The sequence below is a fragment of the Cynocephalus volans genome, chromosome 4, assembly GCF_027409185.1.
Source record: "Cynocephalus volans isolate mCynVol1 chromosome 4, mCynVol1.pri, whole genome shotgun sequence".
NCBI classification, from domain to species: Eukaryota; Metazoa; Chordata; class Mammalia; order Dermoptera; family Cynocephalidae; genus Cynocephalus; species Cynocephalus volans.
The window spans coordinates 143860847-143888210 of NC_084463.1; the positions used below are offsets into that span (position 1 = coordinate 143860847).

The 27364-nt window shown below is 47.3% G+C and overlaps 1 protein-coding gene across 1 annotated transcript in view; it reads right to left on the bottom strand.

Moving 5' to 3' along the window:
• Positions 1-1349: 1349 nt before the first annotated feature.
• SYT13 (synaptotagmin 13) overlaps positions 1350-27364 on the bottom strand; it is a 38613-nt gene continuing 12598 nt past the window's right edge. Inside the window, exons 2-6 of the mRNA XM_063096000.1 lie at positions 10673-10898; positions 9766-9900; positions 7940-8241; positions 3462-3591; positions 1350-1654 (exon numbers count right to left, since the gene is read on the bottom strand). Coding sequence (XP_062952070.1) covers positions 1350-1654; positions 3462-3591; positions 7940-8241; positions 9766-9900; positions 10673-10898 — 1098 coding nt within the window. The remainder of the gene's footprint in view (positions 1655-3461; positions 3592-7939; positions 8242-9765; positions 9901-10672; positions 10899-27364) is intronic.

Sequence of the window (27364 nt, forward strand, 5' to 3'; positions counted from 1 at the left end):
TCATTAGTCCTATTTTACAGATGATGAAACTGAGGTTCTGAAGGGCACTGAGAGCAACAGAACCCGGGAATCCTGGTTCATGGATGAGTATTATATCTACTCAGCAAGGCTCATATTTTGGACTCAATCAACAATGTGGACATCTTTGTGGAATAACAAGGTAGGAATTCAAAACCTGGCTGCTGGTTGCTTACTGATTAAAGGGTTGGGTCCTGAAAATGGAGGGAGGGAGGCACATTTGCAAAAGACCTCATTTCCTTCTTAAAGTTATCTTCCATGTCCACCTCCATGTAGCCAGATGTAATAGACTCAGTTGTTACCTAAATTCCTCCTGGCATGGCTGGAATGCTGACAAGGGACAGGTCTATCTCAGAGGGTCACTTTGGTGATGCTGGTGAATGGGACAATTAGTACTCAGAATCCTGTCCAGTGACTAAAAGGGGATCCCACCTATACTTTGTCAGGGAAGGTCTCCCCAAGTATAATATAAACTGATTTTGAGATAAAACAATAAAGTTCTTCAATAAAAAGCACAAAAAGCAGGATCAAAAAAGCACAAGTTAAAATATTAAGAATTAAAATAATTAAATAAAAAAAGGAGGCTCAAAATTTCACACTGAGCATTGAGGTGTCCAGTGTTGGAACTGGCTACCCCATCAAGGACTGTGGCTGAAAACTTGTCTGGAATGTTCTAGAAGGAATTTCTCCAAACGCAGCACTCTGACCTCTGCATTAGTGCTTGTTAGCAATGAAGGTTCCTGGATGTGGGCCAGGAATACTGCTTTGGAATGTCTGCAGGTGGGCCAGGAGTCTGCTGGTGCTTCTTCACATACTGCAGTTTGAGAACTGCTCGCCGCGGCCTTGAGAGGGGAGCTTGATTTAATGCTGGCTAAGGTTTCGTCGTATCCGGACAATCTCTAATTCTGTGAGTTGATCCAGGATACTTTCATTTCCTTCATTTTTTTAAATGCTTATTTTTAAAAAGCCAAATTCTTCTTTGCATCCATTTTTCCCCTAATTAAGCTTTCTCTCCATCTGGCCTAACCCCACCTGTAAAACCGACACATGAGTTGTATTTGACAAATGTCTCTTTCAATAACACAGATGAGCAAAATGCATTCCTCAGTGAGACCTGAATGTCCCTTTTCCATGCACTGCCCTTCTCTGCCTTGTATTTTTTTTTAGAAATGGGAGTGTAATGAGACAGGAATAGAATCCTGGCCTTTGCAAATGCGTCTGTCTGTCTTCTGGGCGTCAGAATGAGGATGGGCACAAAAAGGAGGTTGCAGAGGACAGCTGGTGCTGGAAGGCCCAGGCAGTGCCCTAGAGGGGAGTGGTCCAGGTGCTGGCTACAGGTGCAGCTGGTGCCACATGGCGATCTGCCGGCGTGGGTTTTTGAGCATCTCCTCCCAGTGGCTGTGCTCGGAGCCTGAGGCGTGCAGGCCCAGGCTGCAGCGGCCGAGAGTGCAGCTCTGCCCTGCCTCATCCTGGCCCAGCACCTCCAGCTCCACGCTGGAGGCCCGCAGCAGGTCGTCGGGCAGCTCGAACATGATCATCTCATTCCACACGGGGTTGATCTTGTGCTTGGCCCGTTTTGTCTGCTTCTTCTTCAGCTTCTGAGCCTGGTGCTTCAAGGTCACCTTGACAGACACATCTGGGGAAGGGCAGAGGGGAAAGAGAGACAGGGAGAAGGGCCAAGAGTGAGCTTTTGGGGTCTAATGGGGCCCAGGATGATGCTCTCTCCTGAGGCCCCCTCTGTACTCCCCAGTGGACCACGCATTCATTCAACAATGATGGACTGCCTACAATATATGGTGGGTACTGGGCAACACACAAGGACACAGCAAAAGGTTCTGCCTCTGCAGAACTTACTGAAGTGGGAGAAACAGACAATACCATAATAAATAAGGTTGGTCGTGGTTGGGCCATATTGGGACATGTTCAAGTGCCACCAGGGAATGACCCTTTGCTATGACCCCTTCCAAGAGACTTCATATTCTCACAACAAACCTGGTCCTGGACAATGACTCAGGTGTCCTGCAGCTTGATTTTACACTCAGACCAGAAAAATGAAGCCATCCCCATGTCTTCATCCCCTTGATTCTCCATTCAAGCATTTTTGTTTATTGTTAAAATAATAGGTTTCCTGCTGGTCTGCTGGGTTCTTCTCATCTGTTCTTTTGAAAGTTTTACTTGAGGACCCTGATTTTGTGTGGGGAAGATGGGGACAGACTACGGCCCCCCCACCCCCACCCCAACCCCACCCCAGGCATTGTACTGCAGAGCTGCCCTGCAGGAAATCCTCGAACAGGTTACCAGACAAGCTTCCATGTACACTGCAAAGCTCAGGACTGGATTACTCTTTCGTGAGACAAGGTTCCACAAGCTAATGTGAGAATAATTGTTACTTTGTATTTATTGCTGTAATTATCACCCCTGGGTGTTTAGTTTGTTATTTTGGCAGATATCTTTGAGAGGCAAAGTGTTACATTGTAATTGTCCTGACAGGAGCTATAGAAAAAGAGCAAGAGGCAGAGAATTGTCTGGAGCGGATGAGAAAAAAGCATTTATCTCTGACCTTTGGCTCAGGAATCTGCTAACAAGACCAACTCTTCTGATTTCATTAGCCCCAAATCTTTTGCTCAAAGATTCTCAACAGTAGCAATTCTCTATTATCCTGCTATAAACTGGGATTTATTTACATCCTGCTCTGAGCACTGGGCTCCAGTGCAACTATCATGTGACTAACCAAGGCTGCTTTCCCTGCTCTGATAGGAGAGCCTGCTCTGGTCCCCAAGACTTAGGACCTGTGCTGGGTATCCAGAAGGAAAATTTGAGGCTCCTAGAATGTCAAAGAGATGCTTATTTGGGTATATGGGGCACAGATGCCCTAGACCTCAGGCCTCAGCCCATGCGCCTACATACCTTCTGTCATCACCCACACTCGGCTGGTGTGGGGGTGGCTGTTGGCAAAGACTGAAAAGAGAGAAGAGACTGGGCTCGGTGTGAGGAGTACAGTGGTGGCTAGCTGGGCTTCCTGACAGCTGCCAGAGAGATAAGTCCAGCCGTGTCTGGGTGGCAATGGCTGGCCCAGGTTTTCCTACAGCCCAGTCACTCCACTCCATGGCTGTAGTCTGGCCTGTGGCTTCCTGAGATTCATGATTAAGGCTTATTATTATCGTGGTGGGTCTCCAAAGCAGGGATCCCCAGGTAGCTCAGACCTGGGTCCTGATGGATGGGTTTGGCCCAGGCATGAATGGACATGAGCTCAAAGAAGAGAGTGTGCCCTTCAAAATTGGGTTATGAGCTTGGAGTAGAGGACACAGCTGAGGGCAACTCCATAAATATGGTCATGTTCTACCTCCCTGCTCCTCTGTCCCCCTGCCTCCCAAGTGCCACCTCCCAATGCACATATTCCCAAGCAGAGGGACCCTGGCTCTGTCCTCTGACACCTCACTCACCTTTCCCCAGGAGCTCCTTGGACTGGTTAGAGTGGAGGTTCTTGGCTTTAATCAGCACCACCAGGAGGCGGTTGGCAGCTGGGAGGTAGCTGATGGACAGAAGGACCTCTCCAGTTCCTGCAGACAGTTCCTGAAACAGCCGAGGGGACACAGGAGGGGAGTCAGACTTGGGGGCGGCTGCTGAATCATCAACTAGTGCTGAGGCCGGGGTCGCCCTGGGCTTTCATCCAACAGGCATCCTAGAAACTATTTGCCATCAATGCTGCTTTCTCACCCTTGCAGAAGGGAGTAGGACACAGAGGAACTATTCATGACATGTGCTTCAATAGGCGTGTTTGGTCTGCCACAAAATGTGATTTTCCCCCTATTACATATTCAAACCCAACATATAAAACAGAGCAAAGAGATGACATTCAGGATGTGGCAGAGGCAGAGGGCCATGAGCCCCCCTGATCCTTTACTCCTCCCCTCTACAAACTCAGGGGCACCTCTGTAGACCTCTAGGGCTCCGGAGAACACAGTTTGAGAATCATTGCATTGATCGATCAGGTTCCTGGGGCAGTGGGGAGTTGTAATTCATGACTCTGTTTTGAAAGATAATTCCTTCCAGCCCCTGCAGGCTGAGAGTCAATAAAATGATGTCATAATGCTGAGCAGGGACTTGCTTGGTCAACAGTGGCCAACAATGTCAACAGAATGCTGGCGGCATGTGCAGGTGGAAATGCACCAGCAACAACTGTGACGACCGCACTTCAGGGAGGGGCTGATGCTCCATGAAGCACCCAACATGTCTGTTCCTGCATGCAGCTTTGCAGTGTCTCCACTGAAATCCCTGCAAGAGTTTGTCTGGAATTTCAGCAAATTCGTTGAGGGACAAACGACTACCAAAGACTGCCCCCAGGAGGTGGGTGTTTGGTTGCAATGAAAGCTCTGGGGAGACCTAAGAGGGAACAGAAGGGATAAGCTGAAGGTCAAGAACTCCCTTGTTTTGAGCAGAACGCATATGCCCTGCCCTCAGAATCTCAAGGAGGAGGCAGGTCATGCAGCCTGCTACGCCAAGATGGAAAGTGAGCTGGGAAAGGGGGAGGGACCATGGAAGCTCATCCCACTAGATGTCACAACTTTCAGTCCTGTCCCCCCTTCCCTCCAGCTGTGTTCTTTCCCAGCTGTGCAATGAGGGTAATCTGGAGAAGTCGTCTCTACTCTGCTCCTGGTACCAGGCACTGTCAATGGCCACCATGGCTCCCTGTGCTTTCTCTCCTCCTGTCACACCCGGTATGTATGATGGTGTCTGTTCACCTCCACCCTGGACTGTGAGCACAGAAGGGCAGAATTCAGTTTTTCTTTGCTCACTGTGGCCTCCCCAACACAGGGCCTGGCCAGTCGCTGGTGAGAAATGCCTATGTGCTAAATGAAGAAGGGGCCAGTGCAGGCCATGCCCCAGCTCCACCACTCCCTCACTGTGTGATGCTGAGCAAGGTACTTTACTTCTCTCTTAGTTCCCTCATCAGAAAAAAAAGGATTCATTCATTCAGCAAACATGCATAAAGCACCTACTATGTCCCAGATGCTACAATTAAAACCATGAAGAAAACACAGTCGGCCTCCAGGAAGCTTTCAGTCACATGGGGAAGACAGACAGGAAGTGATTTGATTAAATATACTATATCAGGCAGTGTTAAATGCTATGAAGAAATATAAATACCAGCAGGGCTGGGATGGGCACTAGCCTCCCGACTCAAGGTCATGTATCAGAGGTCCACGGTTGGCCTGGGGTGACCAGGCTTGAGCCCTCCACTCCCCCAGGATCAGGTGACAGGAGCTTGCCTCTGTCAGCCCCTGAAGGGCTCTTCCCCTTCATGTAGGGTGAGGCTCTGGACTAGCCCAGGTGGCTGAGTCACAGCCGGAGAATTTCAACAGGAGCTACCCTCTCGGCGCTGCTGCTGGAAGTATCTGCCAACAAAAGAACTCTGGTTCTCCATGAATCATTCCAAGGCTGCCCTCAGAGTGGGTCTCTCTCTAGACCCCTAGAGATGCCCATGCCATTTTCGGCTGAGTGTCTTCTGGCTAAAACTGGGGCACTGCTGGCACGTCCCTGAACTCATCCTGGCCTAGAGAAGAAAAACATCTGGGCTACATCGACTGAAGGTTCCACCAACTTTGTTCAAGTCAGCCACACCCTCCAGCTGGGGCGAGGGGCTCCTAGCCTGGCCTCAGAGCTCTCTCCTGCCACATACACCCGGAGTGGCACTTGCTACTTTTGACTGCATGCCACTCTCTGACGTGCTCACATTTGTGGTAAATAGGCCAGAGGTCAAAGTGGATATGAGAGTATATTTGCAAACAGTAACAGCTACAGTGAACACGATGACTCAGGATGCATGAGCCGTGAGGGCAGGGCTTCATCTTAGTTACTAGTGCTGTGTCCCCAGCTCCTGACACAGTGACTGGCACATGGTAGAAACTGGGCAAGGTACCCGTGGAATGAATGAATGATTTCCACTCGTCTAAGGGGAGGGATGGAAATGGGTGAGGTGCCTGAGATTTCAGCCCTTTGGGGGCTGTATGAAAGCCTCAAGCCCCAGCAGGGGAGCCTCTACATCTCCAGAGAAAGCTAGTTTACTATTTTAATAAACCCCAGTGTTGGTTCCTTCTCCCAGGGCCCCCCTCTGTGTCTGCAATTCCACACAAGTCCCAAATCACACGTTAATTAGAGAGCGTGCTTTGGAACAGCCTAGTTCCATCAGAGAGTAGCTGTAACTGTGATTTTTCTATCAATTTTCCAAAGCTGGGAAAGAGAGAAAAATGGGGCAAGAAAGAAATCGTAGCAAAAAGAGGGGCAAGTAGGGAGTGAGACTGTACCCTTCTCTCCTGCAGTCTAGGTGTCCATTAGGAAAGGTTCCTTGCTATGGGTCAAATATGTCCCCCAAAATTTCATGTATTAGAAACTTGATCTCCACTGTAACAGTGTTAAGAGAATGGGAAACCCATTATGGTGTTTGAAAGGTGGGGTCTTTAACAGGTGATTGGATCATGGAGACCGTGCCCTTATGAATGGATTAATCCATGAAGTAATGAGTTGTCACGGGCGTGTTTCTGCTGGCTTTATAAGGACAGCATGTGAGAAGGTCAGCTCATCATTCTATCCTCACCATGTGATTGCTGGTGGCATGGTACCCTGTGGTGAGTTCCCACCCGGAAGAAGGTCCCCTGGACCGTGCACTTCCCAACTTCCAACACTGTAAGAAATAAATTCCATTTCTTTGTAAACTACCCAGTCCCAGGAATTCTGTTAATACATACCTGCGGATGGTGCTCATACTTGCCAGGTGCCTGCAAGGCTGGGGGTGAGCAGATGGCACAGGATTTAGTTAGAACGAGCTCTTCATGTCCCGGCTGGGTGACCCCATGTGGGTTCCTGAACTACCATAAGCCTCAGCTCCCTCATCCGTAAATGGGACAGTCATGGCATTTCTCTCACTTGGTTGATTTGGGGAGTAAGTGGAAGAACTCAGGTCATGCTCTAAGCAAAACACCTGATACGTGGTGAGTGCTCAGAATAGTGCCCTGATGAGTACATTTATTTCTCTAGCACAGGGGCTGGCAAACTTTTTCCGTTAAGGGTCAGATAGTAAATATTTTGAGCTCTGCCAGCAACACAGCCTCTAGATAAGGCACTGCCCAGCTGGTTGAGAGACTGGTCATCTAGAAGTTTCCCTCATGGTACCACAGTAGAAGGCTCTTGGCTGAGGCTTTGACCCAGGGGCCTAAATAGCCACACACCATCCCGCAGCCCTGACATCCCCTGGCTCCCTTGCTGTCCTTGACTGTGGGGAACAACAGTTTGCTTTCCAAGGATCCCTCTGGGCACTGGGTCTGCCTCCAGCCCCAGTCACCCCTTCAGAGCTCAGCACAAATACCGTGCTCACCAGGCCTTCCAAAACTCTCCATGAGAGTGCTTTGGTTAGGCCCATCTTAGAAGTGTTAAGATTACCCACAGGTCAGATATCATCATCATTGTCGTCGTCGTTATTGTCATCACTGTCATTTGTCTGTGCCAATTCATCCCTCTGGTTTGTACACTCTGTGAGTGGTGGGGCCCTGCCTTCCTTCTCTTGCATTCTTCTCCCCTGGCACAGTAGGAGCACAAGGAGTGTAAATGGATTTAAATGGGGATAATACTGTCATAGCACCAGAACCAATAAACCCACAATGGGGCATTTTCCATGATGGCAGGGGGTCTTTGCATGGCTGGCTAGAAGCAAGAATAGGAGCAGACATCAGGAATCCCAAATCCTAGGCTAGGATCCAGCCCTCTTCCCTGTTCACGACTGCAACCTTCCTTTAACTCCCATGCTGGGAAGGGCTCTGAAGCCTGGTTCATAAGCCCTGGCCCCTAATTGCTTGGAGGATGCCCATTTCTGCCGTCCCCTGCTCCACTCACAGGTTTTACCTTTCTGGCCGAGAGGTAACTCTACCTTAGCTGAAGTCTTCAGCTCACCCCACTGGGCAGCCCCCAGAGGCACAGACACCCCATCCAGGCCCAGGCGGAGCTCCCCAGCCACACTGTGACGGGAGAAGCGATCGCAGGTCCTCAGAGTCAGCGTCAGGGTTGCTGTGGGGAGCTCCTCCTCTGCCAGGGGGAGCACCAGGCCCTCCTCCCAGGTGGTGTGCAGCTGCCGCTTCTTCAGGGTCGTCTGGGCCTCCACAGAGCCAGTTCTGCTGGCCACGCTGCCTTGGACATAGCAGTCACAGCCTCCATCATGGTCACTGGTCATAGCTGTAGGCAAGGAGACAGTGACACATACATGGGCCTTCCTGAGCACAAGGGGAGGAGAAAAGCACGCCCTGTTTAGGGCTGCAGAATCCAGCTTAATAGTCATGACCTTGGGTGTCTGAGAGAACCCAGGGCTGACCACCCCAGACACTGTGGAATCACTTTGCAGTAAGACATTTAGCAAAAGCTATCATTGAGGGGCCGATGTCAGCAAACGCTGGTCTTCCTTGGAGAACATGGACAGGCTTAGTGCTTCCTAGGGCCCTTCCAAACTCATGATTCTGAGATTTCCCCGAAGTGTCAGGGCCCACTGCTGATGACCTTTATTAGTACTGCTGACACTGTAATTCACTTGTTCCGTACTTTAAATATTTATCATAAACACAACCATTTGTGATGTGAATCAGTTGGCTACTACCTCATGAGTGTTGTTTTATATTCTGAATCCTGGTGTTTCTCATGCTTCATGACATGGATTTACCCAGAAATTTGCACCTGTGGTGATTTTATGACTAGATCCTCAGTGATAATTTCAGAACTGGCTGCTGACATTTCACAGGAAGAGAAGGTGAAGAACAGAGGCCATGAGTCTTAATAGAAAGTCCCATGAGCTTCAAGGGACTGTTCAGCCATAACTCTGTCACTAGCTAGTTGGAGTAATCTTAGGTCATATGAGTTGCCACACCTCAGTTTCCCAATCTCTAAATGGAACTATTGTGAAGCCCAACTGTAATAAAGCATATGAAAGTGCTTAAAAATCTTAAAATATAACCCAAAGGAAAAACACTTACTCAAAAAAATTAAATTAAATACAAAAGTCCAATTCATTGACCCCATTGCTAGCCCTGATTCCCTTGCAACATCTTAGCTTTGCTTCCTGACAGTAAAGTCTCAAGGTGGGATGTCCTGACCCCCTCAAAGAGGCTGCCTGGTTCTTGAGTTGCAGAAGCTTTTCTGACCATTCAGAACACCCTCTGTGTCCCGTACAAAACCCTGTCCAATGTCAAAGTCACATGTGGCAGAGACAGCTGGCTGTTCATTGAAAATTCATTTCCTTTGTTCCTGGGCACCCCACTAGGCTGCATTTCCCAGCCTCCTGTGCAGCTGGGTGTCCATATGACTGAGTTCCAGCCAAAGGGATGTGAGCAGAAGTGATGTCTGCCATGTCCAGGTCAAGGTTATTAAAGAGTAATTGTGCCCTTCCTCATTCTCTTTGTCCTTCCACCTGCTAGAGAGATGACAAAGAGGCCGGAGGGCACTATGAGGCCACAGATGGAAGAAGCCTGGTCCTTAAATCACCATTTGGAGGGAAGATGTCTGTCAGCCAGGAATCCCCACTTTGGACTGCTACACACGAGAGAGAGGGAGAAAAGAAACCTGTGTCTGAGCGTCATGCATTTAAGGATCTGTTTGTCAGAGTGCTGATCCAGTGCTCTCTCCAGCTGCAGATGCCCCCTTCCTGCCTGCACAGTAACTTCAGGGGAGAGGGACACACAAAAACCCATGAAAATCAAGTAAGATCATTACCTTCCAGGCGAGTCACAAACAATTCAGCCTTCTGCTGGTCATAGTCCAGGCAGTAGTGGAGTTTGGGGGCCTGGTTCCAGCTGGCAGCCTTCTCTGGGTTCCAGGTCTCCATGACACAGACATCCTCCACCACACCTGTTAAGAGAGGCAAAGCTGTCACTGCCACCAATGCTGGGGTACTGTTTTCCTGATCATATCTTTCCCATCTCTGCCACCTATGGCACGAATCCAAACCCAAAGCTGCCTAGCTGCATGTACAACAATGGTGGCCATGCCAGGGCCACACTTGTGGTCATGAGCACTGCATTTCAAAGAACCATCATAGCCCAGTGGTTAAGATGCGGTCTTTGATGTTGGACATGAACTGCTACATAATAGCTATGTGACCTTGGACAAGTCACTTGACTTCTTTGAACCTCAACTTTCTCATCTTTACCATGGAGGCAATAACAGTTCTTCATTCCTAGAGTGATGGTGAACATTTAATGAAATAAAGCAGAAAAAGTTCTTAGCCTAGGGCCTGGCCTGTGGTGAGCTTTCAGCAAGGGAAGTGTGACAGCCTGTGTGGTTCTGGAGAACCTGTTTCAGGCAATCCACTCTCAACCCATCTCCAGCTCCACGGTGGATTTAACAATGTCTCTTTATAGTTGCACACACGTCTTGAAAGGGATGCTCCACTTCCCAATGGAAAACTGGGGGCCTGGGAGAAAAGCAAAGTGGCTACGTCAGCAGGAATAAAGGACTGTAACTCTGAGGCCCTGTGCACACCCGCTTGCCCAGTGTCAAGTGCCATGGATATTGGTGCTCTTTGACAGCCCTTAACCAGGCCAGACACAGTATCTAGAGAGACATTGACAAAACACCTGAGTGCTGGCCATGGAGGAGTGAGGGGGCAGGAGACCCCTACCATTCTGAGGAAGGATGAACAGCTCCTCTGTGACCTGCCTCTTGAGGCGACTGTCATTTGAGGCCTGAGGGCTGGTAGGTGCCACAGGCTCCTCTGTGGTCCTCAGCATGTAGTCTGCGTAGTTGATGACCTCTGGAGCCGTCACAGCTGGCCTGGGGCCATACATGTCTGGGAACTTGAGGAGGGCTCGGGGCTGGACAGGTTCCGTGGATTTTTTAACATTGAACTGCAAACACAAATCACTGATTAGTCCATGAGGAGACCTCCTGCCTGTTTTCTACCCCTGGAAGTGAGAAGCTGTGACCTGACCTGTCGTGGGAGGCTGCGGGGAGAGGTGTGTTCCATTCTGCTCCAAAGAGCACAGCCTGCGAGGGTAAAATGCCACCTCCAAACCCACCGGAATCCATGACATCACGTGTCATGCCAGGGCCCACTGAGATGGGGACCCTGGTCATCAGCTCCTCCTCCTTCCACCCTATGGCTGTGCCCACTGCACTATCCGGCCTACTCTGACTGGTCCTGCCTCTGGGGCTCTGATCTGCACCTCTCGCCTCTACATTCTTTCTCCTCCCAGTCTCCCTCTCTTATCCCTTCTCTCCTTCCCCTTCTCCACTTAATGGCTCAAAAATGCCAGTGGCTCCCACCACACTTGGAATCAAGTCCAGACTCCTTGCAGTGACACGTGAGGGTTTGCCTAGCTGATCCCTTCTCATTTGTCTAATATTGCCCCAAATCCTTCCTCCTTCACTGACAGCCAGCCACTGAGCTCTCTGCTTCTCAGACAGGCTCAACTCTTTCCTTGGTCTGGCTTCTAGCTCCTACTGTCTTCCCCCAAACCACCCACCCCAACCTGCCCAGCTCTTTGCATGGCTGGCTCCATCTCATACCTGAAGTCTGACTGAGAGGCTTTCTCTGACTCTCCTATATCAATCAATGCCCTCCCCAAGCCTGTCCCTCCCTATCACCACCTTCTGCTCGTTGCTTCGCAGCACTGATCTCACCCTATATTGTTTTGGTCATAGGCTGGCCTGTTTGGTTGGTCTCTCCAACTGTTGGGTAAGACCCATGAGCAAAGGGATTATGTCTTGTCTTCCACCTGCCTAGCGTAGTGTCAGCTCACAGGGAGCACACAACACCTACCTGTGACTAGGGCTGCCGTGTTCATTTGAGTGGCTTGTGCACTGCACAGAAGTGTCTGGATGAGGGCCAAGCACGGCAGTGAATGCAGCCTGCACACCTCTTCCCAGCTGTGTGCCCTGGAGTAGAGTTTAGTTACTTTGGAAGAAAGGGAATCTTTCTTCACACAAAGACCCACCTGCTTGTCAAGCCTCAAGAGCATGGGGCTGCCTCACACAGAGAAGTGAAATCTATCTTTGCCTCCATTAGGGACTTTGTTCACTCCTACTTGAGGGATTCAAAGTTATGAAACAGGCAGCCATCTGGGGACCTGCCCAGTCCCCAGGAAGCTGGGAACCGATGACCAGATCTAGAGCTTGAACCACTGGCATCCTGGGTGGGCAGCCCACAAAATGGTCTTCAGGCTAAGGCAGTCACAGACCCAGGGCACAGTCTCCCAAGAAGCCTTTTTCCTGCCATGCTGGGCCTCCTGCCACTCCCCTCTCAGTGGCTGTGGTGGACGGGGAGTGACATGGCTGGCCAGGGGTTGAGGTTTCTCTACCAAGGGGCAGGAGTGACCCAGGGCAGGGAAGTGTGGGGCAGGGGTGGATGCAGTCTTGGAGGAGAAGGGTGCTTAATAGTTCACACCATTTCAAAATTTGTTTATAATGCTTCCACCCTCTACATTTAATTACCCCAGGATAAATCCTGGACATTCTGCCCTGGTTGATACTCTGTCCCCAGCTATAGGTGACAGGCACATTCCTTGCTTATTTTCATTCACTGGACAAAAGGATGAGGTGTGCACAAGAAGGCATGGCAGAGCCCCAAAGTGCAAGAAGCAGGAGCCAGCCTCCTCTGGATGCCCTCTTCCTGCCGGCCCCCGTCATGGCGGCATCTGGTCTTCAGAACTCTCCGAAGAGGTAGAGATTATCCCTCTTGGGGTAACTGAGGCTTACAGGGGCTAAAACACTCCATTCTCCTCTCAGGAACACCACCCAATAGATTATCATGCAACCCAGTAGGGACCTGATCCAATCCTGTCACTGCCAAGTGTGCCCGGCACCTGCAGGCTCTAAAAGCACTTGTTACTTATACAGGGTGAAGTTTCCTGGGATCACATGGCTGGTGAGGGCAACAGCAGGATTAAGCCTAGATCAGTCTAGTTTCAAAGCCCACTGCCCAAAGGGCTCTCAACTTTGTTTCTGCCTTCACATCTTCTCCAGGCATGACACCCACCTATCAAAAATATTTGTCATTATCTTGTTAGACATCACAACTGGTTGCCCTGGGAGAGACCTGTGTAATTTGCAAACTCAGGTCCCCTTTGCACCTCCACCCCCATTGAGAGTGTCTCTGGGCACCAAGGGGGCCCGCTTCTAGTACTATCCTACCACTGGAGATGAGTAATTTTTGTAGGTCATTTTGTCTCTCTGGACTGTCACCTTAAGTGATGAGTGATTTTCAGGTTTACCCCACCCCACATTCTGAGCTGCTTCTTTAGGCTGCTAAGAAGTGGGAGATGCTGTGCTTTACATGCAGGTACAGGTGAGTTGGAGAGACAATAACAAACAGGAGAAGTAAATAATGAATATATTTGGTGGTTCAGGACCACAGTGCAGAAGTGGGCAGTTGGCAGTATGTATAAATAAGTGATGGTGACCAGGACAGTACAGGCAGGGGCCAATCAGAAGAATCCAGGAGGCCAAGCAGGGCTTCAGGGAGGAGCTAGGGCATGAACTAGTTCTTGAAGAAGAGGAGAGTTTGAAAAGCAGAGGGAGGGGTGGGGAGGAAGTTTTTGCTCCTGATACCACACAGCCCACAGCCCTGGGAGGAGACACAGAGAGCAATGGCTAGTGTCCCCATGTCTTTTTGCCCTCCACAAAGTCACATCCACCTTCAATATCTCATCTAAGTCTGATTTACATTTGTTATACAATTTCACAATGAGGAAACTGAGGCTCAGGAAAATCAAGTTTATGCAACTGATCAGTGGTATATGTAATTGAGCCCCAGATATTTTGGCTCCAAATTTCATGTATTTCCATTGCCCTGCAGCTGCTTTTTTTAAAAAAAGAAAACCCCTTGGTCTAGGATACTGGATTCTAAGTGGCAGTCACAGCATCCTGGATTTCAGGCCACGGCCAGTCCCTCCTGTTCATCAGGACCAATGAGCTCCCAGAGGCTGCGGGGCCACAGTTCACCCCTGACTTAGAGTCACCCTGTTCTGTCACTTGTTGGGACCAGACGGGCTGTTTGGGTGGTTTGGGGAACATTTTTGTGTTTATATTTGGTTTCATCCCAGTTCAGTCATTTTGGAAAAGGGCTAAGTTTAATTCCCAGTTTGGCCCAATTTGCCTGATTTTGCATTTTCAATGGGGAAACAATCACTGGGCTCGGTTCTGAGTGAGAGTTACTCTGTTGCCTCACGTCTTTACAGAGCCTGGGTCTGTATTCCTCCCTACTCAGTGGGTCTCAATTTGTGTGCCCCTGATAACCTCAGGAGCCTGTTACAAGTGCTTGAAATGTACCCCTAGAGCAATAAATTGAGATTTTCTTCATTGTCCACCAATATCCATTTCCTCTTCCCTCCACCTTCCCTACATCTCACCAGGTTTTCTGGGTTCCACCCCATCCCCAGCTCCCAGAGTGAGTTTTTTGGGTCTGATCCTATCACTTCTTGGCATTATCTTGGTGTCTGTTCGGGCCCAGGGGTTGGCACCCTGCCTTGGAGAAGCCAACCCAGATGGGACAGAAAGACTGCACTCTGTAGTGGAAGAGGTTCTCTCCCACTGAACAGGAAGCATGTGGCCCTGTCTTGTGACCGCAAGGTGAGTCAGCCTTGGGATAAAGTTGACACAGTGGACAGCAGAGTGGAGAGACAGAAAGAACCTGCATTCCTGATGATAATGTTATTAAGCCACTGAATCAACCAGTGCTGCAATCAGTCCTACCTCTGCACTTCAAGTTACATGACCAGCGTTGTTCTTATTGTTTAAGCTGGTTTGAATTGGGGCTATTGTGCCTCACAGCCAAAGATCACCCCAAACTGATGCACACCATTTTTAACAAGAGTCACTAGAGATCACAGATGATCCTGGTATAGAGAAACTCAGCCTGGGGTAGGACAATGGCCCCTCTTGTGTCTCTCTGCATCCAGCCAAAGTCTTGCTGTTTATCCTTATCCTGACTTATCCTCTGTGGCAAATGGCTGCCTTTAGCTGAGAATGATTTATAGCCCTTGCCCAGGCCAAGAGCAGAGTCTGATGACAGCTACATGAGTCTCTTCAAGGAGCAAAAGCAGCAGTGATTACTTATCTCGTACTCTTGTACAATCTTATTTATTGCATTTCAGAACTCTGGTTCCACCACATCTTTCAAATGCTTCTATGTTTCCATTTAAATAGTTGAAACTTCAGCACCCAAGAAGCAGAAGAGAGGTTTGGGTATTGAGGAAGGAAGCCTGGGAGAAGACAATCAGCAAAAAGCAAGAATGCCTGAGAGGAAGGAGAGCTCGGGTGAGCACAGCCCTGTAGGAAGACCTGTGCTCAAGCCCTGCACTGTGCATGCAGGAGGGGCAGGACTTAGAATCAGGATGTTCTGTCTACTTGAGCCCAGGGAAGAGGACCTGGGAAGTATATTTGCAGGATAAGCCAGGGAAGGTTTCCGGTGGGGACGGGCACCCAGCAATTAGGGAATGGGTGCCCAACTATGCTTGGTGCTGTGTGTCCATCTAGACAGGAGAAACACACCCTCACATGGTTCATCAGACCCCTCTGACGTGCCTCCTTGGGGTCTCCCAGCTGCACCTGTCTCCAGAATCTTCGGCCACATATTCCTTCACTGTGGTCCCTCTGCCTGGACCCCAACAGCTTCACATGAGCCCAGCCAATGGCACCTCATGTCATGGCACTTGCTGTGCCCACTCCCCTCCTGACCTGGGCGTCTCTGTGGCTCCTGAGGTGTGAGACATCAGGGACACTCTGTTCACCTGAGAGCAACCCAGATGTGCAAAGACATAAAACTCCATGGGAGAACTCAACAACAAAAATCTAAACAACGTGATTCAAAAATGGGCAAAGGACTTGAATAAGCATTGCTCCAAAGAAGACATATAAATGGCCAATAAGCACAGAAAAGATGCTCAACGTCACAGTCACCAGGGAAATGCAAATCAAAACTGCAATGAGATACCTCACACCCGTTAGGATGGCTACTATCCAAAAAACAGAAAATGACAAGTGTCTCTGACTACGTGGAGATATTGAAACCCTTGTGTGCTGTTGGTGGGAATGTAAAATGCTGCTGCTGTTGTGGAAAATAGTATAACAGTTCCTTAAAAAATTAAAAATAGAATTACCATGTGACCCAGCAATTTCACTTCTGAGTGCACAAACCTTCAAAATTGAAAGGAGGTCTTCGAAGAGGTCTTTCCACACCCATGTTCAAAGCAGCATTATTTGCTGTGATGGATTGAATTATGACCCCACAAAACTCATTGAAGCCTGAATTATGTCCCCCAAGTTTTATGTATTAGAAACTCGGTCCCCACTGTGACTGTTAAAAGGGTGGGAAATCCTATTATGGTAATTGAAAGGTGGAGCCTTGAAGACGTGATTGGATTGTAAGACTGTGCAGTAATGAATGGATTAAAAGTGGTGGTCAAGGGCATGGTTCTGAGGGCTTTAAAAGGAGAGTGAGTCTGTCTGTCTCTCTCTCTCTCTGCTCTCTCTACTTCCACCATCTTGCAATGTGAGACCCCTAGGTCACTGTCACCACCACCAGATGAACTTTGGACTTTCCAGCCTCAGAAACTGTAAGCAAAAAAATTTATTTTCTTTATAAATCACCCAGTTTCAGGTGTTTTATTCTAAGCAACGGAAACAGACTAATACATTCGCAAGAGCTGGAAGGTAGAAGCAACCCAAGTTATCTAAGAACAGGTGAGTGGATAAGCAAAATGCTGTACGTTCAGACAATGGAATATTATTCTGCCTTAGAAAAGAAAGAAATTCTGACACATGCTACAACATAGATGAACCTTAAAGACATTATACTAGGTAAAATCAGCCAGTACAAAAAGACAAATACTGTATGATTCAACCTAGATGACATACTCAGAGCAGTCAAAATTATAGTAAGGAGAAGGGTGGTTGCCAGGGACTGGGGGAGGAGGGAATGGGGAATTACTGTTTAATGGGTACAAAGTTTCAGTTTTACAACCTGAAAGGGGTTGTGGAGATGGATGATAGTGATGTTTGCAGAATGTTATGAATGTATTTAATACCACTGAACTGTACACTTAAAAGTGGTTAAGATGGCAAATCTTATGTCATGTATATTTTACCACAATTAAAAACATAGGAAAAACAAAAAATCACACAGGTCCATGGGTAGAATTTGACCTCCATGAGTGGGAAGCCAGAAGCCTTGGGCTCTGCTTTCCAGTAGTTCAGGCTGAGACAGATGGCATGGGGTGGGGGGAACCTGAATCTTCACTTAATAAACAAATGTTTATTGAGCCTACCACAGGCCAGGTCCTATGTAAATGTTAGGAATACAGGAGTGAATAAGACAGATGCTCTCCTTCCCTTATGGGGCTGATGTTGGAAAAGCAGAAATCAATTATGTGCCTAATGATCTGTAAACAAACGCTTCACTTTACCAGAGACTCTAGGTAACCCCTTTCGTGACATGATTAATTTTTTTCACCTAAAGGCTGTTTATTAATTCAAGATTTCATGCTGGGACATCCCTCTTAAAGTAACATTGTAGCACCCAGGAAGTTTCAGGTGGGGGAAGCAGACCTGGATGGAAAAGGGGACAGGTTTGCCCCTTAGATGTGAACTTAAAAAAAGGAGAGAGCAGAGAGGAACAGAGTTGGGCATAGAGTATTCAGAAGATGTCATACACAGGCCACTGCTGCTGCTGGGGTCTGCAACTCAGCTAAGCCCCTCTCAGAGGGGAAGCTGGACCAGGGAAGGGGGCCTACAAGATTCTGTTGCTCGGGGCTCTAATACTGCTGATTATGCACATTAACATGTATATAAGAGTTTCAATTTGAAAAACAGCCTGCTGGTCATGTATTCAAGCTCTAAAACAAAAGTTTGGTTGGAGTCTGGGCTCTGCCAATTACTTGCTGTGTGATCTTAGGTCTGATTAATTAACCTCTCTGTGCCTAGTTTCTTCATCCATAAAATGGGGGTACTAACAATAGCTTCTATCTCCTCGGGTTAGACTGAGGGTGAGATAACCCACGTAAAGCTCTTAGCACAGGGGCTGGTACAGCAAACCCTAGATAAATGCAAGGAATATTTGTTTACCCTGGGTCTAGATCAGGTACTACACGGAGTGGGGTTTGTGCACTGGGGTCAGTCAATGAACTCTTTTTACTCTTTTGTGATGAGAAGTATAGAAATTGAGTATAGGTGTTAAAACTGAATTAAACAAAACTGGTTCCTCTCTCACAGATATTCTGAGAAGCTCTGGTCTAGACCAAGCCTTCTCACGTAGACCTGCTGAGGTTGGTAGTATCTACAACAGGATCCTTCAGGGGTCCTGTCTCTTGGTATCAACACCCCTGTGTCATCCCCTCCCCCAAATGTGGGCTGGACCTAGTGACTTGCTTCTAAGGAATAGAATATACAGAAGTGATGAGCTATCATCTTTGAGGTTAGATTATAAAAAAATTAAATTCCATCTCATTTGCTTTCTGTCATCTGCTCCCTCTGATAAAACAAGCTGCAATATTGAGAGATGCCCTACGGAGAGGCACATGTAGCAAGGAGCTGAGGGCAGCCCCTGAGGAACTGAGCCCTGCCAATGACCAGGTGAGTAAGCTTGGAAGTAGACCTTTCCCTATTCAAGCCTGAGATGACCCCAGCCCTGGACGAACCTTGACTGCAGCCTGCGAGAGACTCTGAGCCAAAGGACCCAGCTAAGTCACAACCAGATGCCTGCCCCACTACGAGACAATACATGCTATTATTTGAAGCCTCTACATTTTGTGGTGATTTGTTCTGCAGCAATAGATAACTAAAACAGCTGATCATGAGAATTATCCAAGAATACATAAAAAAGTATAGACATCACTACACACCCACTAGAATGTTTAACATTAAAAAGACTGACAACACCCGTGTTGTCGGGGATATGGAACAGCCAGAACGATCGTCTATTGCTGGTGGAAGGGAAAATGGCAAACCACTTTGGAAAACTGGAAGTTTCTTAAAAGTTAAACATATATCTACCCTATGACCCAGCAATTCCACTCTTAGGTATTTACCCAAGAGAAATAAAAATATAAATCCACAATAAAAAAATAAAAAATAAAAAAATAAAAATAAAATAGCACTATTCAAAAAGAAAAAATATATATATAAATCCACAAAAAGACCTATGCATGGCTACTGATAGCAATTTTATTCATACCAGCTAAAAACTGAAAGCAGCCCAGGTGTCCATCAGCAGGAGAAGTAAATGGTGGCGTACTCTTACAATGGAATATTCATTCCTCAGCAATAGAAAGGAATGAATTTCACATACACTGAGCAGTATGGAAGAATCACAGAAACATGCTAAGTGAAAGAACGCAGATATGAGGGTACTTGGCAGATCCAAGGTACCTGGCAGATCAAGGACCTGGCAGATCCGGTGTCTGGTGAGGACCTGCTTCCTCATTGTGTCTTCACATGGTGAGGAGCAGAGAGGATCTCTCTCAAGTCTTTTCTTATAAGGGCACTAATCCCATTCATGAGGGCTCCACCTCATGATTTAATCACCTCCCAAAGGTCCCACCTCCTAATATCATCACTATAGGGTTAGTATTTCAACATATGGATTTTGGGGGGACACAAACATTCAGTCCATAACACCCCTACAACAAAGAATTATCAACCTAAAGTGTCAATAGTGCTAAGGCTGAGAAACCCAATTTATATGAAGTTCCAGAACAGGTGAAACTAGTCAATGGTGATAGACATTAGAACAGTGGTTGCTTCCAGGGAGAACTCACTGGAAAGACACGTAATAGGGGTGTGGGTTACAACCTAGGGGATAAATACTTGTCAAAATTGGTCAAACTGTAAACTTAGGATGTATGCATTCCATTGCATGCAAACTCCACCTCAATTTTAAAAAATAGACAAATATAAATACACACACATACACATGCACATGCACCTCTCTATCCAAACTGCTGAATTAGGCTTTCTGGGGTAGGTGTAAGAATATGAATGTTCAGCAAGTTTCCCAAGTGATTCCTGCATACAGCCACCCCAGAAGCTGTCTGTGGATCTGCATTTACGATCCACCAGTCTCCGGACCAATGTTTCTCAAACTTTCTTTCCAAAGTTGCTTTAGGGGTAGAGGAAAGTAGTGTGTCCTCTAGCGCACAGGAAATAGTCTGGAGCAATTGAGAACCTCCAGTTGTATCTTACAAATTCATGTGACTCTTTGTATTTGATTCCGTATGATTGTTTTAATGTTAAAATGTTTTAAATTACCACCAGGAAGGAATATTTTCCCTTGTTTATTTCGTGACTTGGGTTATTTCCCAGGACACTAGCTGGTGTAGAGGAAGACACATCCAACTGGTTGTGAACTCGCAGACACCCACAACTGGTTGAAACTTCATGGCTAGCAGGCCACTTATTAATAGCCCTGTATTAGTCAGAGAAGACCCACTGCTAAACCTCAGTGGCCGCACAAAATAAAAGTGGGTTTCCCACAGTCTGCACAGGGTCAGCTGGTTCTTCTTCAAACTCAGGGTCTCCACCATTTCCACCTTGCTGTCCTAGCCACCTGTACCCTGCACAGTTCACATACGAACTCACTGAATCCTCATGATTATTCTGCAGAAAGTACTATTATTGTCAACCCCATTTTACAGATGAGAAGGACATTGAGGCAGGAGAGAACTCAGTGTCTTGGCCAAAGTCAGCTAGGGACTGAAAGAGGCTCCATCCAAACCCAGGCTAGTTCCAGGGTCCCACAGGGGACCACTCTGCCGCACAGCCTTCCAGCCACTTTACCTACCTCCTCACATTTCTAGTGATCCTGTACTCCTTGCCCATGTTTTTGTGTCTCTTAGTCTGAGGCCCAGTCACTGCCTGGCCCTACCACCCCCTACTCGGCCCCTGCCCACCCTCTAGTCAGGGGAGCAGCCTGTCAGTGCTGGTTCCCATGCTTTGAAGAGCATCAGTCTCACCTGTGGAAAGAACAATTCAGATCCCCAGGCCTCCTTCCCCCTACAGATTTGACTCAGTCTGTCTTAGGTGGAGCCTGGGGACTCTGCATGTCTAAGGAGTTCCCCAGGGTGACCGTGATGTGGATGGTTCCCGCATCTCCCTTGGGAACACCATGGATTGGGGGAGGCCCCAGACATCTAGGTGGGGTAGGTGTGGAAATGCCCTCCTGTGTGGTGAGCTGCTCACAGACACGGCCCCGCCGGCAGCTCTCAGCCAAGGCCTCTCAGCTCCCCACACACGCTGATTTGTCTAGTGGTTCTTCACCTCCTGAGAAGCTGCCAGTGTCAGGATCCTCTACTTCTTGGCTACTTATGGGCAAACCCAAGGGTTGCATCCCAGGGCGGTAGTATATTTCAAGCTGCAAAGTTGAAATTCACCTTGAGGAAGCAGCTTGTCTTCTAGTCCAGGCGCCACGCAGTGTTTCCACGGTAACCTTACCAGTGCTCCATCTCTTGTTATCCCTTCCAACACCTCCCCTTCTGTTTATTCCAAGTCTGTGTCCCCATGCCTTTCTCAAATCCCCTTACCTTGGGACTCTCCTCTTCCTATTCTCTTTTCCTTCTGTGGTTATTTTAAAATCTAAAAAGGCGGGCCAAGCCCGTGGCGCACTCCGTAGAGTGCTGCGCTGGGAGCGCGGAGACGCTCCCGCCGCGGGTTCGGATCCTATATAGGAATGACCCGTGCACTCACTGGCTGAGTGCCGGTCACGAAAAAACGACGAAAAAAAAAAAATCTAAAAAGGCTAGTTTGTGGTTAACCCAGCACACTCACTGCCCTGTTGCTGGTACCTAATGCAACAGACTTGGAGATGTGTTGATGGGTTAGCCCTGCTCTCAGCCAGGTACATGCACCTGTCCCAACCCAGCAAAAATGAGACACAACTGGCAATAACAGCCAGCCCCAACACAAACCCTCTCTCTGCTGTTATTCATTCAATCATTCGTTCAACATTTATTAGATCTCCAGATGCTGGCCAGCTGCAGGAACGACACTGTCCAATCATTTTCCTCATAGAGGGGACATTTCCAGTGGGGCAAAGAACAAGAAACCAGTAGACCCAAAAAGGCAAATTTCAGGTAGGAATAACTATTATCAAGACTGGGACAGACGGTAATAGGAGTGGGTGAGAGGGGAAGTTGTGTTCACTAAGAATTTGAGGGTCAGAAAAGGCTTCCTAAGCTTAAATTTATTAAAAAAAAAAAACAAAAAACCAAACCTATCTAGCATTAACCATGTGTCAGATCCAAGTCTATGCATTCTAGGGCTTCATTTAAACTTCACGGCCTCATGAGGAAGGCATTATTGTTATCTCCACTTTACAGAGGAGGAAACTGAGGCACAGAGGGGTTAAGTCTGAAGTCACACAACTAATAAGATGCAGAGCTGGGGTTTGGACCATGTGACTGTGGAGCCTGCAGGTTTTACAGCTCGTCCCTCTGCTTCCCTGCCTGGGCAAGGCCAAGGAACCAAAGATGTAATGTTCAGTTATCTTTCTAAGGTCTTGAGTAGATGTAAAGAGAGCTGGGGCTGAAGGAAAGATGTCCCACTTCCTAGCTTGGCCTTTCATTCATTCATTCCATCAATCATCATTTGATACTGAGAATCTGATGGAAGGCAGGGCAGACACTGGTCTTTGCCCTCATGCACAGTCTGTGTGTGTGGTGGGGGGGAGTCAACAGGTGGGGGATTATTATAATAATAACTGCTATGGTGTAGACGAGTAAAAACAGAGTATATAGGAGCAAACAAAGCTTTGCTTGTGGAAGGGTTGGGTGGTGTGGGACAGGATAGGGGAGAAGGGAGAGGAGCAGGAAGATTCACTGAGAAGCTGACTTTAGGTTGGGTGCCCCTGAAGCATGGGCAGCAGTTTGGCAGGTGGAGGAGTGGGAGAGGACATCCTGGGCCAATCCTTATATTTTGGCATGAAAGTTTACAGTGTGTTCAGAGAACAGTCAGTTCACAGGTGCAATGAAGCTGAAGCCCAGCGAGAAGAGGAGAGCCAGTGACTGTTGCCAGAATCCCAACATTTCTGTAGGGAACAGAATTTAATAACAGAATTAAAAACAAACAAACAAAAAACCCCCCAACTCTGTGGGACTAGAAACCACAAGATGGAAAGATCCCATGTAGAGATTTACTTCTTGTTAGTGGTCCCTGCATTGATTTCAGCAGCCACGTCACCATGCCCTAAAGGGCAATGTGGCCACCATGTGTTTAACACTTGCTATGTACCGGATGCTCTGCAGAGCACAACACAAGCTTTATCATATTTAGCCTTCACACAACCCTATAGGTAAGTGCCTAATATTTTCTCTATTTTATATATCCTAATATTAGTAAATAAAATAAATAATCTAATCATTTTCTCTACATTGAAGGAAATTGAGGCTCAGAGATATTGAAGCTTGTCCAAGGTCACACAGCTAATATATGACAGCTTTGAACACAAGCGCACCACGAAGCTGCTGCTGCTAACCACTATACTACACTACACTACATAGTTCCCTGGGGTTGTGCCTCTGGGTACCAACCGTAACAATTAAAAATGGAAAAGCCTAAAGCATTGCTTTGATTTTCTGGCAGGTGCCACATCATGATACTGATGTCCCATCCACCCCCCTGCCCCCACCAGTCATCTGGTTGCTTTAATGAATTGCCTGGATGTTTGGGCATCAGCTTTGTTACTGTTCTCAGTTCTGAATCCAGGTTTGACATTCTTTGTGCAGAAAATGTGTTTCACTTGCAACCTGAGCAGAGACAGTGTCAAGGCCATGTTGTAACCTTATCCATACTCGTCATAAACTGGGATATTTTAAAAGGTTGGTAATCTAGGTCTCAAACAGTCTTCCCAACCCATCCAGCCCGTCCTTATCCTCCCGTCTCCATTGGCCACCACAGGGCTGTTGGCAACGTGTTTTATCTCAGAGCAGTCTCTCAGCCAGCCTTTAACTTCCAAAATTTCCACGTGGGCCTCCTCCTCTGCCTACTGTATTGGTTTACTAAGGACTCAAAAGTCTTTCTGTTAAACTGAGACCATGTATAGAAGAAGGATTTCAGTTTGGCATCATCAATAACTTCTATAAGATAGAAATACACATGTTTACTATTGGTCTCTGTGGTCTTAACCAACTGTCATTTTGAATCCTTTAGACATCTTTTTTCTCAGTTTATTTGTGGTGGCCATTATTTTAATGTTTGTTTTCCTAAGAAAGTCATGTCTGTATTAAAGGTTGAAAAATTTGGTTATATGTCGTTTTCCTTGAGACATTGAATTTAGGATTTGGGGCTGGCCAGTTAGCTCAGTTGGTTAGAGCATGGTATCATAACACCAAAGTCAAGGGTTCAGATCCCCTTACTGGACCAGAAAGAAAAAAAAAAAAGAATTTAGGATCTTCTTCTAGAGTAGCTTAGATAATTGATGAAACTGTTGACTAACAACAATTTTCAGCCCTGTTACCATGCCAGTATATTACAAATGATAGTTAAAGTACTAAAATTTGATATATTTTTACCCATTTAAAAACTGATTAGAGAACATTTAAGGTTATCTTTATAACAATACCTTTTCCACAAGTTTGCATTCTGATAAGCTTTTCTTAGTGGAAGGGAGAGGAGGTGAATTCTGCAAAATGCTTCAAGCATGTGAATATCATCCACCAAGGACGACACAGTGTGGGAAAACAGTGCAGAGAACCACTGATCTAAGACATTCATCTGCTTATGCACACGTAGAAAGCACATCAGTTTCTAACCTGAAAGTTCAAAGAACACCTATTTGGAAAGTGCAGCTTCAAAACAGGACAGAGGCTGTTGCACTAGAGTCTCCTTATATTTTGGTTTAAGCCAAAACCCTCCACATAAGATCGCCATCCAATCAAATAGAAATCAGCACACACTTGCTGCCCACCAACTATGTAGTCACTCACCCCACATACATGAATAAGTCCCTGCCCCCAGGAAGTTTACCATCCAATGGTGGGGATGAGGTATTCCATAACTGGGTAATATGAAGTGCTTCTGCTATAGCTCTCCTACCCTGTGCTCATGGCAGATATGGCTAATCCATCAAATCATTCGTTCCTACTGAGCTCAGACGTATGTGTTCAGCTCAGGGCTCCAGGAAGCCACTACCAATTAATAGGAATTAATATGCAAGATGAAAGCCATTTACTATTTCTGATGCATATTTATAAAAAGATAAATATGTATGAAAGGTAGTCTTACAAGGTCAAATGTCTGGACTGTGTGCTGCAGAAGACCTAAGGAGGAGCTCCGCATCGATGTGATCAGAGAAGGCTTCCTGGAGGAGGGGTTTCAGCCCAGCATTCGAGGGTTACCAGTGATGGGAGACAGGGACGCTCCTCAAATGGGAAGAATGGCAGTAGCATCGGTCCAGAGGGGAGCTTGCTTGGGGCCTGGTAAGTCAGCTAAAGGTTGGGCTTGGAGACTGGAGATGGAAGGGAATGGGTGAGGCCAGGCTGCAAAGAGCCTTGAATGCCAAGCCAAAGATTTTGAATTCTATTCTATAAACAGTGGAGAGACTGGCAGTTTGTGAGTAGGAGAATGACATGAGCAAAACAGTGTTTTCAGTAAATCAAACTAGCGGGGACATGCAGGAGGGACTGAAGCAGAGGGAACTGGAGGTGAGACCAGCCCAGAGATGTGGTGGGAGTAACAGGCAGGAGGAGGCCAGGGACAGGGCAGGGTACGGCTGTCAAGAGTCAAGGTGAACAAAGGAAGGTGGCAATGCATGAGAGTTCTCCAAGGAAGGTTTGACAGTGCTGAGGGGTGGGACGATGTGTTAGGAAAAGGAAGGAATCCAAAAGAGTTGCAGCAAGGAAAAGGTACTTCCATTATTACTTCTCAGGTCTCCCTTTCCAAAAAAGCAGAATCCCTGAGTGTTGTTGGATGTCTACAGCCACAGCCATGTTTGGGCAACGGGTTGGTTCCTCTGTATGAATTTCATGATTAACGAGTAAGAAGACTTCAAGCGGAGGCCATTCATGTGCTGCTTTTAACGTTCTCCTCCTGGCTGCCATTCGGGCAGACTCCAAGCCAGTCAGTGTCGCCCATAGATGTGGCTGTCCCTTCTTTTAAACAAGATGCAAACCTATTCCATTTCCCTTCTGCATCACATGGGCCAACATTCAGTCAGTCTACAAAATGTCAAATAAAACATGATGTGATCATGGAAGGTCAGTGATATCAGAGTACTTGCTCAAAATCACTATAAATGTGAAACATTGTTCCTCAGCTCATTTCAAGCTTTTTGGAATGAGAATAACAACCCCAAACCTTCCTATCACAGGTGTATCTGTTCCACAAGCCGCGAGACGTGCTAAGGACCATGCGAGTTGCGGGATCAAATGGAAAATGAAAGTGGTTTCTAAACAATCAATCCTTGTGCAAATAGAGGTTTTATCATTGGTGGTCCTGATCTTCTCCAGTTTCATTCGCAAACTTTCTCTGACTCACAGACTCTCACTTTTTAAATAATAATAATAATAATTATTATTATTATTATTATTATTAGGGTTATTGTTAGGGTTAACAATAATAGCTAACACTGACTGACTACCCTATCTATCAAGAAGGGTTTTGGCAGGAACAGATGGCACATTCAAACTGGGTAATTGAGGAGAGTCACATAAAGCAGATATTTACAAGATGTGGAGGATAGGGAAACTGACAAGGGATGGTGAGTGTCCTGGGGCCAGCAATGGCTGTGCACTGTTGATACCCCTCGGCCTGAAGGGGCAAGGGCAGGAGAGGTCACTGGTCAGTTGGGGGATGCAGCAGGCCCCAGCAACCTGGCAGGGAGGGAGCCGCAGAATAAATGCCCTCTCACTCTCCTCTGTCCTCAGACTCCTTCAGGGCTTTCCTCAGGCCACCTGGACCTGATACCAAAGGGCGGGGAATCTGTCCATACAGCTGGCAGGAGGGGGCCTCTTGATAGGAGGGGGCCTGCTGGGGCCAAGGGAGGGGTGGATAGGGTTGGCTCAGGGCAGGGTTGGGGAAGGGGTAGGTTGGAGTTAGGGAGGATGATTCAGAGTGGTTCTGGACGCACAAAAGGACAATTTCTAGCCCAGCACTTGCTACATCCCAGGCACCATCCTTGGTGCATTCATTTGATTTAATCCCTGCAACAATTTAGTGATGACAACACCGTTAACAGGTGGCCAAACTGAGGCACAGAAAGGTTAAGTGAGTGGCTGGTGGTGAATTAGACCTGGAACCCAAAGCCGAAGTGCCTCACCTCCTGCACTCATCTAATGTGTAAAGTTGAAACATTTCACAATAGTTGTTTATGGACTACCTAATTATTAAT